This window comes from Megalops cyprinoides, chromosome 18 (genome assembly GCF_013368585.1).
Source record: "Megalops cyprinoides isolate fMegCyp1 chromosome 18, fMegCyp1.pri, whole genome shotgun sequence".
NCBI lineage: Eukaryota > Metazoa > Chordata > Actinopteri > Elopiformes > Megalopidae > Megalops > Megalops cyprinoides.
In genome coordinates this window covers 23,636,878-23,650,774 of record NC_050600.1, presented here as the reverse complement: position 1 = coordinate 23,650,774, position 13,897 = coordinate 23,636,878, and the positions used below count along the sequence as shown (strand labels likewise).

At 46.3% G+C, this 13,897-nt stretch overlaps 1 protein-coding gene across 2 annotated transcripts in view; it reads right to left on the bottom strand.

Moving 5' to 3' along the window:
- LOC118792870 (gamma-aminobutyric acid receptor subunit alpha-2-like) overlaps positions 1-13,578 on the bottom strand; it is a 69,309-nt gene extending 55,731 nt beyond the window's left edge. The window contains exons 1-3 of one of the 2 annotated variants that reach the window (XM_036550698.1): positions 13,010-13,578; positions 12,372-12,457; positions 9,364-9,479 (exon numbers count right to left, since the gene is read on the bottom strand). In XM_036550698.1, coding sequence (XP_036406591.1) covers positions 9,364-9,479; positions 12,372-12,442 — 187 coding nt within the window. In that variant the 5' untranslated portion in view covers positions 12,443-12,457; positions 13,010-13,578. Of the gene's footprint in view, positions 1-9,363; positions 9,480-12,371; positions 12,458-12,824; positions 12,900-13,009 lie in introns of those variants that run through there. The other variant, XM_036550699.1, reaches the window with a different exon arrangement.
- Positions 13,579-13,897: the final 319 nt, after the last annotated feature.

Here is a 13,897-nt window from a genome sequence, read left to right as displayed (position 1 = left end):
TATATGAAGGCATATAGTCACCTACAACCTATCCGGTGTGTGCCATTCATTTCTTGGTGGAAGTTCCGCCATCCCTCCGATCTCCCCTCTTTGCCCAAACCGTGACACACCACAGTGTTCTGCTTTAACCTAAAATGGCACGCGATGCCAACCGATCAAGCAGAGGTCCGGAGCGATTAATGGCTCACGACTGGGCCAAAACTGCTGGTGCGATCGCAAAGAAGACTTATAGCCTCAGCAGCTCATCTCGGGACCACATCCATCTACATTCTGACAGCCAATGGCAAGAAGAGAGGCTGCGTTGCACGGTAGACAAAGACTTAGGATGGCTTTCCCCTTCTTTTTGGTTAATTAGAGCCTTATATTTCCTAAAACACGGTTGGTTATTTAAAATCCTGGAAGGAAGACTTCAAAGTCAAGGCCTTCAAGAAATTGGGGCTGTCTCACAATTCAGGGCATGTCTTGGTTTTCACATTGGAGGGGCTGATCCATGTTACTGCCCAGAGCTGTACTGGGTAGGTGCTGAGAGATCAGATTTCATGTCCCACAGGCATAAGCCATATCTCCAAACATCAAGCAAGACGCCAAGCGCAAAGCTCACGCACCACATTCTGAATGACCGCACAATTTCATCTTGCAGTTAGCACATCATATGACCGTTAATTTTTCAGACATCCTTCCCCCTCTTACGCTCCCTCCAAGGGGGATAATTTTCCTTCGCGATGGCTCACACCGGCACCACCGCAAACTGCCACGCTCCCTGAGTGGAGACGTGAATATTCATGAGCAGCTCCTGGCTTGGCAGATGTGGGTCGCGGTGCATTTCAATTTCAAATCTGGACCAAACCTGTGGGGAGGCTGGGGCTGCGGGGGTGAAGGGGCCACCTGGAAATAAGGTATGCGCGAGGGTGACGCAAGCAGGGACGTTTGCCCAGCCGGGGGGGGGGGGGGGGGGGGAGGGGGGTATTGGGGGTTGAGATTCTGGACGCATTTCCACGGTGGCAGGTCCGGTGTAGATGAGCGACAAAAATACGACACCTCATCCAATATTCTCACCGCTTGTTCACCCGCAGAGCTCACGCAGAGTAACCTCAGCAGAGGCTTGTCACATCCGTCTAGTCTAATGTATGAAAAACATTCTCCCCATCACATCTAGGCCCAGACCCAAGCTAAGCACAATCTGCTTTGTCCTTAATTTCGAGTGAGGAATTGGAGCAAATGTCACCTTTTTTGTTACATTTTTCAATAATTTCTTAAGAGCCGAACTCCTTAAGGAAAAAGCACTCTGGGGCAGACTGAGATTTGTAAAAGCCACAGAAAAACTGGTGGTGTGTATTCTTTATGGGCTCGCATGATGAACGAATAGGACACCTTAAAGGGTCCTGAGAGCATGAGCGAGCCCACTGAAACACACAGTGAGGATTTTACAGGGAGCTCAGATGGCAGGGAGCCATAAATGTGCCACAGAACTGGGACAAAAGGGAGCTTCTTTCTTGTCAGAGCGCCAGAGGGCACGGCGGATGGCGGACCTTGGCGGAGCGCATTAAGCATGGAGATCCCTCCTGCCGCGAGATAGGCAGAGTCCCGCGGAGACGAAGCAGGGAAAGGACAGGGAAGGGCTCTCCCGCCTCCAACCTTCCTCAGCGTCTCTTCTCTTCTTCACTCTACGCCCTCTCCGCTTTCTCGTCGTGCATTTCCGCCATTCCTTTACATTACATTACATTCATTTAGCAGACGCTCTTATACAGAGCGACTTCCGCCACAATAGAACGTAAGTGTATCCATTCAAGTTGAATGAGCAGCAGTGTCAGACCAGGCTAACAACACCCCCAGACCAGTGAGTGTGAGCATAACATTATTCAAACCCTACCACAAGTTGACATGTGTGATCTGACAAGACAAGGGAAGCCAAGTATGCTACCATACATCAGTCACAAGAACACAGACCTGTGTTGCTCGATCTGTGCTCTCCTTTTTCCACACACTTCATCCTCTCCTCTTCCTTGCCCTGTGTCTCGGCTATTCCCCAATCTGTATTTCCCCTCTTCCTCACTCAGTGTCCTCTCCTCTTCCTCACTCTGTGTATGCACTCCCTCACACCTTGACCTTCCCCCTTCCTCAAACTGGTATTCCTCCACCTACTCAGCCTGTGTTTCTCCTCTTCCTCACTCTGCGCCTCCCCCCTCTTTCACACTCCTTTTCTTCCTCACACAGTCCGATCCCCAATCCTTCTCATTCTGCATTTCATCATTCCTTCTCTAGAATGGTGTCTCTGAAGCCTGGTCCTGTGGACACGCCATGCATGCTGATTCTCTGCTCCCATGTAACTCCAGTCTACTTCAGCGCAAGATATTTCTGCTCAGGTATGCCCCTTTAACAAATTAGTAATGCAGACAGGTACTCAACTTAATGGATTGAGATTAATTGGTTGTTCAACAGGGCCAAGATCAGGTAATTGAACAACTAATTTAGCTTTATCGAGGCAGCTGCCCTAAATTTGTTCAAGGGCCAGGTATGAACATAAATATGTTGAGGAAACACTGTTCCTTTATCTTTTTTATTTTAATACACACCTCTGACAACACATTTCTTTGACAACAAATTTATTGCGGATTCACTGTGGAGTAGACAAAGAAAGGTCAATGTTCAATCAACAGCTCAATCAGAAGAAATTATCTGAGAGCTGAGCTGGAACAAAAATCTGCATGAGTGGGGAGTCTCCAGGACCACGGTGGGTCTCAAAATAGCACTGCTGTATGGTGCAGTGCCACGCCTCGCACATTGTAAACACACAGTGCTTAAGCTGAAGCTATTCAGTGATCCTTGCCATCCACATAAAGCCATTCAGAGAGCAGACATGGCATGTAATTCAGATACCATCCCCACCCCCCCCAAACCCAGGACACAGCTGCACACATATGTACATGCACACACATATTCACACTTACACACACATACACATCTTCACACACAAACAAGTACACATACACACAAAAGGGCACAAATGCCCAGCTGCACAAGCACACATACACACACAGCTGCACACACACACGCAAAATGATGACGCAAATGCTAATTGCAGACACAAGTGCATTTCCCCATCCACAGTCTACCCCCCCCCCCCCCCGCACACACACAGACACACAGACACACACACACACGCGTGCGCGCACACACACCCACACATATATGCACAAAAACACACATTTTTTCATGCAAAAACATGCAGGCAGGCTTTCGAGCGCAAACAACCTCTCTATTTGACATGCATGTACATACCCTCCAAAAAAAAGACACAAATCCAAACACCACATATCATTCCATGGGAGAAAAGGAACTCTAATTATAGGGACTGCTTTGTTCTGCAGCCAGTATCTGCGCACCTGTCACCTCGCGCTTGGATCTTAAAACCTTTGAAACGCGCAAGGTTTCTCAAGGGGCTGCACCCCCCATGGAGAGCCACACAGGTTAAGTACAGAGAGGCAGCTAATGGGAGATAAGTAGGCACTGTGGAGCACGCACCTTCAAAGGGTCTGCTGAAACGGGTGCTTCTGGCCGAGTCTCGCGGGAATATTGACCGGCATATTCAAAAAGCAGGGGCTCTTACCTTACCCTGTGCCACTGCTTCATTGGAAACCCAGCCCTGTTACTCACTGTAAAGAGCCAAGTCTGACTAGCACTGAGAGAGAGAGAAAGAGAGAGAGAGAAGGTACTCCTCTGTTGTACAGAGCTGGGAGCCCAGTGTGGTAAGGCAGCAGTCTACTTAGCGCTGAGAGTGTGTGAGCATGCACTGGCGTTGCACAGCTCTGGGGGCCTAGTGCTGTTATTCACTCTAATGCTTGCTTAACGCTGAGAGAGAGGGAGAGACAGAGAGAGGGAGAGAGAGCAGGAAGGAGAGCGAGAGCACCGCTGTTCGACAGCGCTGGGGGCCTGGTGCTGTTACTCACTGTGATGCCTGATTATTGCTGTGAGAGGGAGTCGTTTTTTTCTTTTGCGATACTATATTGTAAATGGTCATGTGCTGAGAGAGCGAGAGTGAGCGAGAGAGCGAGAGAGAAACGTTTAACCATTGTACAATGAGTACAGAGTCCCACCACTGTTACTGTAAGGAGGCCAGTCTGATTAGAGCTGAGAAGGAGAAAATGTAAGTCGCTATTGATCAGCGCTGGGGGCCACAAGCCTGGTCCAGGAGCGCCCTGGTCCTGAAGGATCCTTTTCCTCCTCAACACTCAAATGCTCAATTGGATCAGTTCCACCTCTCCTCCCTGCTCTGGGTTCTTCCATCCTTTAAAGGCAGAGAAGTGATGTATGATCCAATCTAAATCTCAAATGCAAAGTATATATACAGTGCATATTAAATCGTTGAAAATTTTTTATGCATTTACTGATCTCAAATATACAGTATTTCAAATATAGCCATCTAGTGCCATGTATTGCCATTTTGTAAAGGAAAGCTGACTGAATTTTATCTCGTCTAAGGACCAGCATTTCGTCTCCTGTTTGAATGCCATGTGAAATGGTACCAGACACACTAGCCCTCGAGCCAATAACTGCTCTATTGAGCTTAACCTTCAGAGACGTACCTGTCAATATGGTTTCAATTAGTTTACGGCAAATGTGCAGTTAACACTATTAATTCAAAATGTATCCACTGTACCAAAGCAATGTTATTTCATTCCACTTGTCTGGATAAATGTTATGGAGCATCTTCTATATTTGGCTGCTTGGATCTTTTCATCCTCGTCGGGCAGCAGAATGAATTCACAGCAGACTGTCTCAAGCCTCTACCCTGAATGGCCGTCTCAGGAGACAGCTGAAATTCTCTCCGGTCACTTCTCACGAAATTACTCCAAACCTCTTGAAAAGCTGGAGAATTGTTATTGTCTCTCAAGTTGCCATTATAAGCCACAGTGGGCAAGAACAAGCGTGTTTACATCTGTTCATGCAGCTTGTGTTAAAAAAAAAAAAAAATCCATTTACCAAGAAGAAAAATCTGACATTGTCCAGTGTTCAAAAATAGTGCTCTGATAAGTACTAAAAACATGCTAGTTTAACAAAAAAGTATCCACATTACTATGCTTTGGCAAATATCGATATTCATGTATATAAATATTAAATATGGATAGAAATGGAATATGTGTGTACAGCTGAAAGCACACTCAGTGCATTAGCCTGGATCGATGTAGCAGGAGTGAGATTGGCTACCGCCGCCGTCGTCCGAATATACGGCCGTCAGCTGCCTCTTCGTCAAATCGCCCGCGCAAAACAAACTGACCGCACAGAAAAAGCAATCAGCAGGGCGTGTTGTGCCTTAATGTGACATTTATTTGCAACAGAGGTCTTCGTCAAGAGAGGAATTTACAACGCTGACTAGCTTTCACGCTGCAAACCATTCCTAAATTGAATCCGGGCTGGTGCAGGGCTACGGTAATCAGATGGTCTGGTGTGTCCTTGTCTGGGTGTGAACCTGGAAATCTCCACTCGGAGGAAGGAGGAAAGCCTACCTGCCTTTGTGTAACTAATGCAAGCATGCTCTCTAAAGTAGAGTGCTAATACACTCTACACTTTAGGAATAGTAAAGTACACATGCCTTCCAAAAGTAAGAGGATGGTAATGTGTCAAAGCACTATAATTAGGTGGAAGGTAATATATGTAAAACCTCCAAAATTAAGATGATAGTAATGTATGTATAGCCTCCATAATTTAGAAGACGGGAAAGAGAAGGTCATGGCATTGGTGGAATATTACCTGAGGACTTCAAAGCTTAGAAAAAAAGACGCCAAGGTTCATGCTTGGAAGCATATCCCCAATTTACCTTAGAGTTATCATTAAATATGTATGACTGACTGAAAAAAATCAATGGGTATTTTAAAATGAACCTCAGGATTAGCTGAATATACCGAATTCAGATCGACTCACTGGCTCTTACAGGGCAGTTTATAAATGTCTGATGCGTTCTCCCAAACACTGGGTGTGGTTTATAGGCGAATCAACCGAGGTGCCTCTTAAAGAGGACCGCGATGGTTGCAGAGCAGATTTAACCTGCTCATACAGAAATGTCAGGGCCAAACGCCCGCGAGTGTTTTAACACTGAACAGCAGGATATCCTCAGAGTGATCCAAACAAGCACCTCGGAGCCGCCATCCCACGATGGCTCAGCGTGCAGCAGCCGAACGCATCTGGACGCACAGCCAGGTAAGAGCTCGCAGTCTGCGCAAACAAGCTCTTTTTCTCTCCATCCAAAAATATCCCGTCTCCTTCGGCGCAGGTCAGAGGAGAGCGCCTTCGACGTGAGACTCCAGAGTCAGTGGCCTCAGGTCGGTCTCCTCAGCGCAGGTTCGTCCGAGCGCCTGAGCTTTGCGATTAAACTGCTCCAACCAGAATCCGTCTACACACTTTCACCACCAGCGTTCACCGTGCAACTGACACTATTTAACCCAGAACCAAAAGGAGAACTCCAAAAGTGTGTGTCTGGCCTCAGAATCAACACTGTAGACTTGTGAATGTTTTAAACTGCATATAATACAGAGCATCCACCAATAAAGTCCTAAAATGGAATCCAGTCCCATTCAAATTAAATAATGTACATTTGACTATTAAAACCCAACAGACACACAAAGACGTATACACATGCATACATACACACATATACATACACACACACGCAAATTCACAGCAATACATATATATATATATATATACACACACACACACACACACACACACACACACACACACACACAGACACACCTGTCTAATTCACCTTTAATAGACAGATACCCTATCTATTTACTTTTGCAAATGCATCGTGCAATACTTGTGCGGTGTTCACCATTAGGTTAGCTCAATCATGCGGGAGAACTGATGCATTCACACCACCAATATCTGAACTGCTGAAAGTGACGGCTAACCTAGGATTCCAGGCAAAGTGTGTCTCAATTCCTGTAAAATTAATGCGAGACATGAACACGCCACGCACATTGAGAAAGCCTTCACGTCGCAGTCAACCAAAGAGAACCATTCGCAACTCAATAACACAGATGCGGGATTTGCGAATTATTTCCGCTGCACGAGGCACAGATGCACCGTTTCTCACGAGAGTCGAATTGAATAAATAATGAGAGTGAGAAAGACTTCCATGCAAAGTAAAATACGCCTCGTCTGGACAAAACTGCATTATCATCGATTCATAATGTAACCGCCTAGTGTTTTGTAAATGCATTAGATGTTGAAACTGAGAGCACACTTCCTGCTGGGCCTCTCCCACCTAAAGCTGTTATTTCTGTGGTCCACTCTGCTCCATTAAGGTCTGGGTTTCTTACTGGCACTGAGTTTCTGAGAGTGGCTAGTTTGGCTCCTCTGAGGTACTGCCCACACACACACACACACGTGCGCATTCATGCACTCACATATACGCGTTCACGTTTCTTACCACAGTGCCGCCCTGGAGGAAAGAAGGGACCTCACACAATGTATTTTCAGAAAGATACTGCTTCTTGCATACAGCCCACGCAAAAAATCACATACCAGTGTTGTACCTCAATGTGAAGTCAATGCCCTGCTTTATGTATGTGATTTTTACTCATACTGTATGTCTGCAACGGAGACCTGGACAAGATAGCAGCTCATGTTTTCAAGCACGTCATTTAAAATAATAACAAAAACAATAATTTGATAAAATCAACTCCAAAAGATTCAAGGGACAGTCTTGACTCAAATCCGACAAACATATATTCTCTTCCTGTAATAGGTGGCTGTAATCTTCATTTGTAGCCATCTGCAGGGATCTACTTTTCCAAATGTTAATAGGTTTGGAGGTTGTTTCACAATCATGGGGCAAGGTTGCCAAGGGCTTTTTTTCCAAAGCTCAATTTGAGCCCTCGGTACATTAAAAAGAATCTGATTGTAAGACTGAAGATTGTGGACAGTTTCCACAACATTAGCAGAATGCGCAGACCAGTCGACCACAAACAGTTTTATAAACAAAAATACATTTTCATTAAGCACATTAAATACATTACTAGTTTCTTAAATGTGCCGTTAAAGATATATACAGCTTAACTAGAGTACACCAGGCAAAATTTCTCATACAGAAATGCCACGGTCGGTAACCCCCCCACACGCCGCATCTAAAATCCAATAGGTGCTTCAATCCAGCTAGAATGAGGCCAGTGCCAAAATCAATTTACGGATTGTTTGTTTCCCCTGACCAAGAAATCGCTCCCGGAGCTGACAGCGCAGAGCCGATTCCAGGCTAAGCAGTGCAGGAACAGAGCGGCAATAAAGCTGCCTGAAGAGGAAGCCTTCCATCACGCGGGCCGCGCTGTCCGCACGGGGCCGGGAGCGCGCCGCTGCCACCGGCGAGCGGGAGGGGAGACCGCCGCCGTCCCTCACACGCGTGCGGCCGAGGCGCTGCAGGAACGCGTTCGACCTGTCGAGAGGTCGCGGGTGGCGGGGGGAGGAGGGCTCACAGCTCCACGGCTCACAGCGTCTGGGACAGGAAGCCCTTTTTCACAGACAGGAAATGGGCCCCTGGCGACACAGCTTCTACATCGGTTTCGGTTCGCTATGAAACCCGGGTTTATGTCAGCCAGCCTTCCCTGACCGATTCCAAAGGATGGTGTCATGGGAGGCCTTAGTTGGAGATACCCTGATTCCCCCATCTGGATGGTGAACTACTGTCATGACTGAAACCCAGGACAACCACTCTCCCTTCCTGCTCCACTTAAAAAAAAAAACAAACATAAGGAAAAATGGAATGTTTTCCATTCAATGACGCAGGCATGAACCTATTGATGTAGTTCACACAAAGTTACATTTAAAACCAATCTAAACCTTTTGGAATGATTCATTTTTTTGGAATGCTCAAGAGACAAGTGCTGCCTTCATCACACCCTCATGCCCTCTTCATTTTTATCAAAGAGGTCCACCTGCACACAAATCTTCAACAAACAGAGTCAAAACAGGGGGAATTTGCTTGGATATGCTGTCACCTCAGAAGCTGTCACCTTCTACAGTCCCAGAACTCCAACAGCACGCAACGGCATCGCAGCAAAGAGTCAAGGTATTCACATGAAATGAGCAGAAAGTACTGGTGTGCCATGAATTACAAGCAAAGTACACATGGCTTGTGTCAGGGTTCACCTCGGCTCCGCTACCTGGAGGCTTTTGATTTGCTCTTGTTTGAGAGAAATCTGAAATATACTTCCCACTGGACCCCGTCCTGAAATATTGTGAAAATTAAAACTTTACATAGAGGAAGTTATGGTTGCGGTAATAGCAGCTGTAGCCACAATAGCACTAGCAGCAGTAGTGGTAACATCAGCAGTAGTAATAACAGCTCCAGTAGTACGTCTCCCCTACCTCCAAGCCCAGGCCTAAGCCGGTTATCGTAGCCATCCAGCAGTCTGTCCAGGATTCTGGTGAAGAGCGTGATGTTGTTTTTGAACGGATCTGTCGTGGGGTCGGCTGCTGCTGACCTAAAGGGAAAACACATCGAGGTGAGCATGTGCGCGCATATTCACGAGCGGTTCTTTCAGCGTCTTCACTGTGTTTTTATCTATTATTACTTATTTCTGACCCTCTTGTGCCTTGGCCTGTGGTTGGAGAAGCACTGCACTAGATGGCTCTGGAGAGTGCCATATTCAAGTAGGATAGACTTCTCAGCACAACAGCTCTGAACCTGACCTGCCTTCTGACGAGCACTTCCTGCACATGCCAGGCTGCTAACTGATAGAGCGCTGTGTGAGGGTTCAGTTCAGACAGCAAGTAATCACCATGGGGTGGGTCAATGGACTGATGAGGATTCAAACACGCCTGACAAACTAGGCCAATCTGCGCCCTCAGCCTCACCTCCTGTTTCTCTGTGTGTCATCAGTCCCCTGTCGGGAAAGAGGCGCAGTTTTTGGAGGGGGGGGGGGGGGTGGGGTCTTGGGGGCTTCCACTTCATTTGTAGTTTGTCTAGCAGATGCCTTTATTTATGACTAGGTTAACAGCCCACCAGTGCAATCATATACCTGGTCCTTTTAATGAAGCGCTCCAGGATGAGTTGGGTCACACTATTGATCTGAGCCTGCAAACCTCTCAATGCAGCAGGTCCTGCTCCACTACGCCACTCTTCCCCCTCTCCTTGTGCCTCTCTCTGACATCAAAAGGAAGCTAGGTCAAAAGAGGTAGGCCCAAGACTGAACCACAGATGGGTGATGTGTTTCTGTTGCAAAATGAAACTTTCCTGTGTCACTAGTGGTTTCTATGCCCCTAGATCAGCGTTTCCCAAACCTCTCCTGGAGGATCCCTTGTCCTGCATGGTTTAGATCTCTCCCTGCTCCAACACAGCTGATTTAAATGATCAGTTTGTTATTAAGCAGCTTCAGAAGTTCATAATGAGTTGATCATTTGAATCAGCTGTGTTGGAGTGGGGAGAGATGTAAAACATCCAGGACAAGGGGTCCTCCAGGAGGGGTTTGGGAAACGCTGCCCTAGATGGTTGTGGTTCCATAACCCAGATGGTTGTGGTTCCAAACATGACCTCAGCCAGGTGTGTGTGTGGGGGGGCATGTTCTTTTCACCTGAGGCCATGCAAGCGACAGAGAGTGGACTCTTGTGCATGCGTTCAGCTAAACCACATGGGTACTGATCAAACCTCCTCTGCCTTTGGCTTTGCTCTGTGCCAGGGTGTGATTCTGCAACCCCCCCCCCCGCCCCCCCCCCCCCCAACAACCACCATCCGCCCACGTGTGGTGTGTTTCAGGGACTCCTATTGTAGATGGTGGCATAACCGTCTTTTTAATTGCCCTGCAATTACACACTCCCTTTAATAAGGAACGCAGCTTGAGCCTAAACGGCCTCCTCTCCTCTTCCGCCACCATTCCCCACGTTCCTCTGCGGCTCCAGTGTACACGCGTTCCTCGTTCCTCCTGACTCAGACAGAACGTCAGCTCTCGCTTCTTTTTTTTTTGTTGGTGTTTACAAGCTGGCTCCGTGCGTCAGTTCACAGTCGGGCCATTGGTATTCACGATCTGGAAAGAGCTCACCGGCTGTCGACGGGAAGCCACACGTGTCCCACAGTCTCTGAAACGCTGCAGCTGGCTGCCTCTGGTTCTCCACTGTCCTTCCCTGTGGTTCCCGAAAGCCTCCATTTCAAATAAAGCCTTTACTCGTACTCATAGGCCCAATCTGAACAAATTGCCCAGCGCAAGATTTAACTGGACATTGTGCAGTGATGGTTATGTTGCCGAGTCAGCATATCACCACGTTTGCAATGCAAATAAACAAATATATATGCGGTTGCACCAATACTCCCAATACTAATATTGTTTTGTTTAAAGGTAGAGGTATGAAGGGCTAATAAGCATTAATTGAAGTCCTTGCGTGTCACTGTCAGTGTATTCCTCCTATCAGATGACAGTGAAGAGACAGCCAAGGAGGAAATTAAAAACTTTCACTCCAGTTATAGCCCTGGGTGAGATTGTTGCTATTGATTCATTAATTGGGCTAGGGTTAATAAAAATATTGTTGATATCAATATCACTGCCAAAGAATGACGTAACCTTCATGCATTCGAGTATAAGTCCATGCTGAAATATTAAATTCCACAAGTTGACAGATGACACTGGTTGTAATCTGATGGGAAACCACTAACAGATAATGCAAACACAAGCAACAAAAAATATTTTTTTGAGTTACAGTTTATGTATCTGTCTCAAACCTCTATTACGTGCTGATTCCAAGTCTTACTTAAAGTAATGCTATTATAGGCTTAAAGTCGTCGCAGCAAATCAAATTTCAAATGACTACAATCACCCAGAATGAAGGAAAATTCAACATGTGTCTTCATATAAAATCACCATACTGCTAAAATACAAAAGATGCTACACTATCACGTACACGTAAGGGTAAGGAATGATATTGCAGGCCTGCGTTTGACTTGACGACGCCCGGACAGCTTTGGAGTGTTTCTTATGAGCCTCGGTTGTCGTGACATGCACACACCTCGCTGAACTTTACTTAATCATAAAGAACCGCTCCTGTACGTCTCACTTCCTCGTTTCAGCTCCGTGAGATTGGATGCTATCTCCACCTAGAGGACTCGAGTTTAAACGTCAGCGCAGCTTGGTAACTCGACCAAGCACATCCTACGCTGATCCTCCTCGGGAAGAGGCCGTTCTGTTGTCTGTTTGCCGATTCTCCTGTCTCGTAACTAATTACAAGAGAGCTGCGCCGTTTCATGTGACAGTTTCATACACTCGGCAGTGGATAAGCTTCAGAAACAGTCGCTCAGCGCCGGCTATCTGTCGCGTACGGTGTCGTGGCGTGCGACTGAATTAGCGTGATGCCGATAATTCCAAAACAACAAAAATAATAACACTTACCTTGTCTGCCAGAGCACCGTCAAAGAAAAGCAGAGAAATAAGTAGCGAATACAGTGCGCCCGCTCCCTCATAGCTGATATTCACGCCTACACAGAAGAGAGAACAGAGACATGGAATTCAAACCGATGCATTATTAAGACATATCAGAAAAAAATGTTTCCCTTTGCAGAGTGATTTACTACATTCCAAGTAATACTGGACACTTGCTTTAGAATTGTGTTGTAAGAGATGAACTTCATTTTTCGAACACAGAAAAAGCTATTCAGAAACACATCCGTACACCTCGATACTTATGGCGCGCTCACTAAGAGCCCTTAATTAACATATATTAAAACGTATCACGTCTACGTTTGACGATAATTTCTCCTGATTTTCCACTCAATGTAGGGAATTCCAAGAGAAAACTTTAGGAAATGATCCCATTCCCTATTGATGTTTTCAGAAGATTCGTACACATGTGTATCTTCTCTTGGCATTGCCTCGCAGTTGTTGCTTGGGGAAATTCTCAAATGTGTTGAAGAATTCGGGGGTTGCATCGACTGCACCCACTACAGTCAGTGACCAGATCTTTTAGCATAAAAAGCATGAAGCTACTGTGTTTTTTGTGCGACAGGTCTACAAAAAAAGAAGCAGCTTACCTGGAAAGAGGGATTTCTTTCCTTATCCTTGTCCTGAGGAAAATGAAGAAGACGTGAAAGTTGTGCCCAAGAGCACGCTGCAGCAATAAGATTGTCTTCAGTGAGGTTTGGATAAGACCGGGGAGCGCGCGAAGAAGACGAGAGCGAGCCTGAATAAATTCCAAGCGCCAAGAAATCACTCGGATCGCCGAAGGTTTGGGTACATCCTAGAGTCTTTAACTCGGATCCTCCGTTAGATATCCAGGGGGTTTTAGGTCCTTTCCCTTGCTCACGTTCCGCTCCGAATTCTATGTCGCTCAAGCCAGGGAAACAAAACTACAAAGAAAAAAGACGGAGACCGACACCGGGTCCTAAAGCTAGCTACGTTCGGTAGTAGGCAGCAGCCTACACAGATCACTTGAGAATTCCGCTATTTGAAATCGCATGGTTTACCTATGCACTGCTGTTTAGTAGTTTAAAATATCTATGTTGCAGATTGTTGGCATGCTGTTTTGTCAGTGGCCAACATGAAAAGCCAATGTGTAAATAATCCTTACATGACGTAGAGAGAAGTGCACCCACCCGCATCCAGCGCGTGCAGCATCTGTTGTAATTCCGAGTATTTTGGCACTTGAAGATAGGCTGTTGCTTGCAAATACAACACTATTTAGGAGAAAACGCCTGAAAGCGACTGGCTTTGCACACAGCATAAAATGTCTATGTTATATTGCTCTGAAATAGTTACTCAATTTATTGGGTGCTTTCATATAGAGAAATGAAGAAGGAACCCGTCTTGTTGGTTCTGAATTTCTGTTAACGAAACACGTTGCCATGCAATGTGGCTGCTTTGGTCTATAGAGCTGGAGGGATACAAAAAAAAAGTCCGTTGACGTGTCGTTCATTTTACAT